General features: G+C 43.1%; 1 protein-coding gene across 1 annotated transcript; it reads right to left on the reverse strand.

Annotated features, from left to right (window-relative positions):
• Window positions 1-1942: 1942 nt before the first annotated feature.
• On the reverse strand, window positions 1943-2902 carry LOC144274438 (olfactory receptor 14I1-like). The gene has a single exon (XM_077833269.1). The coding sequence runs from the start codon at window positions 2900-2902 to the stop codon at window positions 1943-1945; it is 960 nt and encodes a 319-aa protein (XP_077689395.1).
• Window positions 2903-9538: the final 6636 nt, after the last annotated feature.

The following is a 9538-nucleotide window of genomic DNA, read 5'->3' on the forward strand; positions in this document are numbered from 1 at the left end:
TTGGAGAGCAACGAAAATGATTAGTGGGCTGGGGCACATGACTTATGAGGAAAGACTGAGGGAACTGGGGTTATTTAGTCTGCAGAAGAGAAGAGAGAGGGGGGATTTGATAGCAGCCTTCAATGACCTGAAGGGGTGTTGCAAAGAGGATGGAGCTAGGCTGTTCTCAGTGGTGGCAGATGACAGAACAAGGAGCAGTGGTCTCAAGTTACAGTGGGGGAGGTAGAGGTGGGATATTAGGAAACACTATTTCACTAGGAGGGTTACCTGGGAAGGTGGTGGAATCTCCATCCTTAGAGGTTTTTAAGGCCTGGCTTGACAAAGCCTTGACTGGGGTGATTTAGTCGGCGTTGGTCCTGCTTTGAGCAGGAGATTGGACTAGATGACCTCCTGAGGTCTCTTCCAACCCTAATATTCTATGATGCGATACTCATTTAGGTTAAAATAATAAAAAGATGCCTTACATATTGTCAAGATTCCTTCCCCACTCTGAACTCTAGGGTACAGATGTGGGGACCTGCATGAAAGACCCCCTAAGCTTATTCTTACCAGCTTAGGTTAAAAACTTCCTCATGGTACAAACTTTGCCTTTGTCCTTGAACCCTATGCTGCCACCACCAAGCGTGATACACAAAGAAGAGGGAAAGAGCCCACTTGGAGACGTCTTCCCCCAAAATATCCCCCCAAGCCCTACACACCCTTTCCTGGGAAAGGCTTGATCAAAATCCTCACCAATTTATACAGGTGAACACAGAGCCAAACCCTTGGATCTTAAGAACAAAGAAAAAGAAATCAGGATCTTAAAAGAAGAATTTTAATGAAAGAAAAGGTAAAAGAATGACCTCTCTAAAAATCAGGATGGTAAATACCTTACAGGGTAATCAGATTCAAAACATAGAGCATCCCTCTAGGCAAAACCTTAAGTTACAAAAAGACACAAAACCAGGAATATACATTCCATTCAGCACAGCTATTTTACCAGACATTAAACAAAAGAAATCTAATGCATTTCTAGCTAGATTACTTACTAACTTTTTACAGGAGTTCTGAGCTGCATTCCTGATCTCTTCCTGGCAAAAGCATCACAAAGACAGACATACCTTTTGTTCCCTCCACCCTCCAGCTTTGAAAGTATCTTGTCTCCTCATTGGTCATTTTGGTCAGGTGCCAGCGAGGTGATCTTAGCTTCTTAACCCTTTACAGGTGAAAGGGTTTTGCCTCTGGCCAGGAGGGATTTTATAGCACTGTGGAGAAAAAGGTGGTTACCCTTCCCTTTATATTTATGACACATATCATTAATAATACAATAATATCCCAACAATCTACACATAATCATGTCAGTAGGAACTAAGCCATGCATAATCCTCTTTTGCACACTTTTGTCATTGTGGGGAGCAAACCTTTAGTTCGCTCAGAAAACCCCATCAAAGAGATGACATATGGATACTCCCAAGAAGGGACAAACATTGAAAATCCCATCTCACCAAACACTCACCATCTTCTCAGGCCTTTCCACCTCCAAAACCTCCTAAAACAAACAAACAAACCAAACCACCAATCCACCAGTTAAGCAAAAATAAGCTAAAAATCTGACAAACAAACAAACAAAAAACACAAAAAACAAATGCATCGATACCTCCATCTGAGTTTTTATCCCAAAATATAAGAAGAGCCAAAGACCTCACCAGGGACTCTGCTATGACTACTGATTTTATAGGCAAGGGTCTCAGGTAGTATGGTGATCGGTAGCAGTATATGATATATTCCAATCTTATTTACATTGGTGTAAACCTATAGAAACTCCTTTTTTTCCTGAGTCATGTTTGTCTGTATCTGTACTAGTGCAAATACCCAATTCCGCATAAACAGAGTGCACAGTATTTTCTTATGGAGGCAATAATGTCATCAGATTTTATTTATAAAGAAATACAGAATGAAATTGCTACCGAAGGAGACATATGGACATTTTGTTCTTAGTGAATAACCTCCAACCAATCTGTTTACTCAGTGCACCTTTGATCTCTTTGTTTCTCATGCTGTAGATGATCGGATTCATCATCGGTGGCAACACAGAATAGAGAACAGCCACTATGAGATTCAGACGTGAGGTTGAGCTGGAGGTGGGTTTCAGGTAGGCAAAGGCAGCAGTACTAAAGAACAAGGACACCACGGTGAGGTGAGGGAGGCAGGTGGAGAAGGCTTTATGCTCACCCTGCTTAGAGGGGATTCTCAGCACTGCTTTGAAGATCTGAACATATGACACAATGATGAAAAGAAAGCAGCTTAAGCCTAAGAATGAACTAAAGATGAGAAACCCAACTTCAATGAGGTACAAGTCAGAGCAGGCGAGATTGAGGAGCTGGGGGATTTCACAGAAGAACTGATCCACCGCGTTGCCTCCACAGAAGGAGATTTCAAACGTGATCCCAGTGTGCAGTGCAGAGGAGAGAATACCAGTGATCCAGGCACTGGCTGCCATTTGGACACATGCTGTCCTGTTCATCACTGTCTCATACTGCAGTGGTTGGCAGATGGCGACGTATCGGTCGTACGCCATGATGGTCAGTAAGGCAAAATCTGCTGAAGCGAAGAAGAAGAAGAGAAAGACTTGGGCAACACATCCAGAATAAGAAATCGATCTGGTGTTCGTGAGGGAACTGGCCATGGATTTGGGGATGGTGACAGAGATGGAGCCGAGGTCTAGGATGGACAGATTCATCAGGAAGAAGTACATGGGGGTGTGAAGGTGGCGGTCAAGGGCTATGGCTGTGACGATGAGAAGGTTCCCCAGCAGGGATATCAGGTAAAGCAGTAGAAACACCACAAAGTGTAAAATCTGCAGCTCCCAAATGTCAGAGAATCCCAGGAGAAGGAACTCGGTCACGGCAGTTTGGTTGGACATTTTCTTCCGCAGTACACTGTGCAATGTCTGTGGAGGGAATGAGAAAGACAATGGTCAGGATTAGAGCGACAGAGGGAATGGCCCTGATTCCCCTTTCCCTAATATCTCATTCTATGAATGTCAAAGGTGCGCAGAACTCATCACTTACAATGAGTAGGTGTTGTTAGAGCTCCTCGCCTCTGACAATCAATGAGTCACGTTACCACACTAGTGTAAATTAGGTCAGCTCCTTTAAAGTCAATGGAGCTTCGTCACTTTATCTCATCTGAGGATTTGGCCCAAGGTGTGGCTTGATAAAATGCAATATGAAGGATGGAACAAAGCACACTCCAAACCCAACAATTCTCACAACTTGGGTATGAAACTGATCAACTAAAATTCTAACACAGCCTGATTCTCACTTTGCAGGGCAATATGATGTTGACTCACCCAGCATCGTAAATAGCAGCTCATCTGTCATTTTTCTACCCCAAGCTCTGTGCATAGAGGCTGGTTGGAAATTTTCAGCTGTGTTCTTTTTAATGGAGATTGGTTTTTAAGCTAAATAACACATCTCAGAATCTGTCTGCTTTTCTCAAACATTTTGGGATTGTTTTGTAAAAAAAAAAATGAAAACTTAAAAAAAACAAACTATATTGGTTTTGGAATAAAAAAAATCAGTTTTCAGCAGAAAGTTTTCATTTGCCAAAAACTGGGGTGGTGGTGGGGGGAAATGGATTTAGGGTTTTCAGTGAAAAGTAAAAATTTTCCTAATGGGAGGAAAAATTCCAGTCAGCAGTAGGTATTTGATTAAACTGATGGGAAAGGTCTTCACCAGTTCGTATTGTAATTCATATTTATCATCTTAATTCTTCCCTGTATGTTGATCCCCCAACACATTTAATTGAAATAGCAAACTTCCTGTGCTAGCCTTTGTGGATTTTTTCCCAACGGAAGACACATTCAGTCATCCAGCACTAGGATTTTTTTGGTCACTATCTATCTATATAGCAGAATCTAGAAGCTAAAGGCACAGGTATCTGAGAATCCTTTCAGCCTCATTCTGCGATTGAACTAGGCTCAAACCGATTGCTCTCTGCAGACAAGCTGTGAGTAGCTGGCGTTGAGCTGCACTGACATTAAAGGACTGATGCTGCAGGAAGGTGATTTATCCATATCTATTTCCTGAGGGTTAGCAGGACTCACGCCCTGGAGCCCTGCAGAGCTCAGAAGCAGAGATTCAGAGGCAAGGGCACAGAAACAAAGGTGATAACGCCAAAAGGGCCATTCAGACCCTCTAGTCTGACCCCAGCATAACACAGGGAGTACAATTGCCACCAGGGTTCCCTGATTCCAGCCAAGCTTCTGTGTTATCTGTGGGCCAGCATTAAAAGATAGCACCTAACCTGCTCAGATGCTATTGTAAATCCCCAAAGGCGCCTTGCTCCTTCTTTAGGTGCTTAAACCCTTTGTAATCCTGGTCCTGTGTCTATCTTGTTAACTTCCAAGGAAATCCTGGAAATATGGGTTCTAGTCCCATTTACCTCCTGTATGTCTTTTGGCAACATTGAGATAGACTGGCTTTAACTGGTGGTTCAACTCTGAGCCTAAAGGTGCTGGTGTGCATAACATATCAACTGTGGCTATCAGCTCTGCTGCTTATTCAATTTTGACCTTCCAGTAATTATCCCTTTGACACAGAAACAAACCCAATTTCAAGAGAAAAAATGGTTTTGAAATTATGCTATTATTGAACAGTATTAGTGTTCCCCTCCCTTGTTTAAAGCTCCATTCCAAATTAGAGATGTTTGGAAATTTAGATTTTTTTGGTAGTAGTAGGAAAATGAGTTTTTTGTAGGAAAACGAGTTTTTGAACTAAACAAAAATGTTCAGGGAAAGTATCTCCTATACTCAGATATTTGGTTTCATTTTTTTGAAATCTGCAAATCCCAATATTCTTTGGTTTGCAATGTGCAATTTCCAGTTTACAGTAGTTTTTAGCTGAAAAGAAATTAGTTGTTGTTTGCTGAACCCTGCAAACATTTCTGATTTCTGATGCAAAGTCATTGTCCACCTTCTTTTTCTCTGACTGGATCTAGATGTCTGACTAGACTGAGACTTAATTCCTTAAAGAATTCAAATTGTAACTTATATTTCAGTTCTTACATTCTGCTGAAAAGAAATCTGACAGGCTCTAGCTGTTTGATAATAAAAGTCTTTAAAAGTTCCAATTACAATTCATATCTCTATTATTAAATTTGTCTGTACATTAATACCTTCACATGTAGAATTGAAAGCAAAAATGTAGTCTGTTGGTCTTTGTGGATTTTTTCCCAACGTGCGATGCTTTTGATCCTCCAGTACCAGGATTCTTTGGTCATCTCTCTCTCATGCCCCCATCACTGCATTATCCAGCAGCAGTTTCCATGTCCCTTTGCTGGATTTCCTGAGTCTCTCTGAAGTTCCTAGTAGACAGGGATCCGCTCCACAGAGGGGCGCTCCCTGCTCCCCTCCTTGGACAGGCTTGGCTGGGAGACGAAGGACTAAATGGGATCAGAGACTGAAAACTCCCAGCTCTAGAGCTGATCCTGTCTTGTGCTGGGTTCAGATATTGTCACAGCCCAGGATGTCCCTACTCTGGGGCTAAACAGTTGAATCCGGTCTCCAAGGCCTTACGCCCAGCTCTGATCTCACCTCTGCAGCAAACCACCCTGACAATCTGCCCAACTCTAACCCCACAGAGGGAGAACAGTACCCGCCCTTTATCTCACTTGATGGCAGCATCCCTGGAAGGACCCTTGGCTAAAAACAAGGCAGGGCAGAGGCCCAAAGCATGTCCCAAGGTGTTTGTAGAATGAATCATAGAATGAATGAATCATAGAATCTCAGGGTTGGAAGGGACTAAAACAGCGATTTCTAACAGAGACACATGATCCACAATAGCGAAGAGCCTTGTCGCAGCAGAATCTCAGCTGGCCTGGAATAGCCTGTTCCTTCATTAACATCACGTAATCACTTCTGGGGGAGCAGAGACTTTTTTTCCCTCCTGCATTGTATCAGCAGCTCTTGGGATGCCTCTGCAAGAGGAACCCACAGCTCAGCCTGCCTTGTCTGACTGAAGTCAGTCACCAAGAGGTACCCAGAGGTGAAGACTAAAAACTAAGGGCCAGGTCATAGGCTTGTGTAAATTGTTACACTTCCACTTCCATCCGATGAAGTGAGCTGTAGCTCACGAAAGCTTATGCTCAAATAAATTGGTTAGTCTCTAAGGTGCCACAAGTCCTCCTTTTCTTTTTACTTCCATTGAGTTCATGGTAGTTTGGCCTATTTACGCCAACTGGGAATCTGGGCCTTGGATTTCCATCGAGCGATGTCAATTTACATCAGCTGGGGATCTAGCCCATTACACAGTTATAAATCCATATTTTTTGCCTGCCAATGTGATCTGAAGCTGATTCAAAAGTTCTGAACCAGTTTGCACTTTCTTAGCTCTTTGCCCCATGGGTTTAATTACAAGTGTAACTTTTATTGCTGGCGGAGAATGGTTCAGTCCCTCTAGGGATAGAACTTTGGAGGAATTCAGTGTTGCACAGTTTTCAAGTATCTCATCTTCAACTTCTGTTGGGATGAATGGCCCAAATCTTTCTTTCTTTCTTTCTTTCTTTCTTTCTTTCTTTCTTTCTTTCTTTCTCAGCCATTACATTAATTTTTCTCTTGCTACAGACAGCACTAAACCAAAAAGCTCAATGAGCTGCAGATGCAACGCTGCAAGACTTTTAAAAAATATTGAATTCACATTGGTTGCCCAGCAGGTGTAAATTGGCTGTAGCTCCTTTGGAGTCAATGGGCCCTGCTGCCTATTGTGCAGAGTGTTAATCGCCCACTTCATGTTAATTGCCCACTTCATTTTAAGTGGTCTCCTACAATATGTGTGATCCCCTTATGCATAACAATCTGTCCCACCTTGTACTGATCATGGACACTATGGTTCTCTTCTCCAGACCAGAGGAAGAGCTCTGTGAAGCACAAAAGCTTGTCCCATCCACCAACAGAAGTTGGTCCAATAAAAAATGATACCTCACCTTCTTTGTCTCTCTCAAATCTTGAAAAGTCTTGCAGGATGGGAAACCCATTTCCCACCCAGCTGCATTCTTCAGGTATTCTTCGCTGCTCTGTGCCTGGTTACCCTGTAGATCGAGATTACAATACAATTTAGCTGTAGATCTCAAAGTGATTTATCAAGCTGGGTTAGGATCATCATCCTCATTTTTCAGAGTGTACAGAGAGGGGAAGTGACTGGCTAGAGGTCACACAGCAGCTCTGAGGTATATAACCCGGGTGTCATGAGTCCCAGTCCCTTCGGGTATGTCTACACGGGGATAAAAGCCCTGTGGCATGGCTTCGGCAGGCCTGGGTCATCTGACTCGGGGTTGCAGAGCTTGGACTGTGGGGCTAAAAATTGCTGTGTAGGATCCGAGAGCTCGGGCTCCAGCCTGGGTCCGAATGTCTACACAGCAATATTTCAGCCCCGGAGCCCAAGCCCCATGAGCTCGAGTCGGCGGATCCAGGCCAGCCATGGGTTTATTAATCCCTGTGAAGACATACCTGAGTAATGTCGCTCCCTTTGGTCACATAGCAATTGTGACACTGACAGGTCAGCTCAGGTCAGAGCAATAGGCCTGTCATAAAAATAAAGGGAAGGGTAAACCCCTTTGAAATCCCTCCTGGCCAGGGGAAAGCTCCTCTCACCTGTAAAGGGTTAAGAAGCTAAAGGTAACCTAGCTGGCACCTGACCAAAATGACCAATGAGGAGACAAGATACTTTCAAAAGCTGGGAGGAGGGAGAGAAACAAAGGGTCTGGGTCTGTCTTATGCTGGTCTTTGCCGGGGATAGACCAGGAATGGAGTCTTAGAACTTCTAGTAAGTAATCTAGCTAGGTATGTGTTAGATTATGATTTCTTTAAATGGCTGAGAAAAGAATTGTGCTGAATAGAATAACTATTTCTGTCTGTGTATCTTTTTTGTAACTTAAGGTTTTGCCTAGAGGGGTTCTCTATGTTTTTGAATCTAATTACCCTGTAAGATATCTACCATCCTGATTTTACAGGGGGGATTTCTTCATTTCTATTTACTTCTATTTTTATTAAAAGTCTTCTTGTAAGAACCTGAATGCTTTTTCATTGTTCTCAGATCCAAGGGTTTGGGTCTGTGGTCACCTATGCAAATTGGTGAGGCTTTTTATCCAACATTTCCCAGGAAAGGGGGGTGTGCCAGTGTTGGGAGGATTATTCATTGTTCTTAAGATCCAAGGATCTGGGTCTGTAGTCACCTAGGCAAATTGGTGAGGCTTTTTACCAAACCTTGTCCAGGAAGTGGGGTGCAAGGTTTTGGGAAGTATTTTGGGGGGAAGGACGCGTCCAAACAGCTCTTCCCCAGTAACCAGTATTAGTTTGGTGGTGGTAGCAGCCAGTCCAAGAACAACGGGTGGAATATTTTGTACCTTGGGGAAGTTTTGACCTAAGCTGGTAAAGATAAGCTTAGAAGGTTTTTCATGCAGGTCCCCACATCTGTACCCTAGAGTTCAGAGTGGGGGAGGAACCTTGACAAGGCCGATTCACTTGTGTGTTATTAGGGCTTCCCCTACCCTCCCTTGGCTCTTGTCATGCAGACAGAAAGCAGGTAGCCAGTGTCCAAACTGCCAACAATGCATAACCACAGCTCTTTACACCAACAGAGCTTCCTCTCCCTCCTCCTTTGTAGTGGGCTTAGTTATACCTGAGGTGTACGCCCTGGTACCCTGAACCCTGGTACCACCCTTGCAATTTATGGTCATATTCCGTTTTGGAGGGTCTTGAGTCTGGGGGCTTCGGTACCACCTCTTTTGTACCCCGTGGGAGGGGTAGGGAGTGAAGTTATGCACCGGTCAGGGTTACCTTTTTCATTGGTTTTTAGTGTTCCTTATAGCTTCCCCCATCTCCCTGGCCCCTCCCAACTGGTTACTTGACCTTGTCTTGGGAGAGGAGTCAGGCAGCCGTCAATTATACACTGTATATCAAACTCCCGCCGTATCCAGCAACACTGGAACCCTATTTCTTATCTTTTCTCTTTGTATCGAAAAACCCCCGTCTGTAGGCAGAAGCAACACACAGTGGTGTCCCCCCAGCCCCTTGTTCACATATGTTGATAAGGGTATAAGACACAAACAATTCTATTTTAAAACCTCAAAATTCAAGTGGGCAAACAAAACCCAAAATTCTATCTCAGGCAAATAAACAGGACTACATACTATATTACCATCATTAACTTGTGACTATCAAAGAAATGTTAAATGTACTAATTCACTCAAGAGTTAATTTAGTTCAAAGGAAATGGGAATGATATTGCCTTCACTTATCTGTAACCCGTTGTATGCTATCCCTTTACATTATGTATATCCCTCTACTTAATTAAACCTAGATCAAAATTGTGAATTTACTTGATGTGTGAACTTCATGAAAACTAAGGAAGGATTGTTGTCTGCTGTTACATTGCAATTTACATCGCATGTATCCTGGTAATTATGTTTGCCCATCAAATGTGATTGGAGCCTTGGAAATGTAAATGAAGAACATGCTACCTTCAAAGCACTGGTCATTGTATTGGACAAAGGGAAATCC

Source organism: Eretmochelys imbricata, chromosome 14, assembly GCF_965152235.1.
Source record: "Eretmochelys imbricata isolate rEreImb1 chromosome 14, rEreImb1.hap1, whole genome shotgun sequence".
Taxonomy (NCBI): domain Eukaryota; kingdom Metazoa; phylum Chordata; order Testudines; family Cheloniidae; genus Eretmochelys; species Eretmochelys imbricata.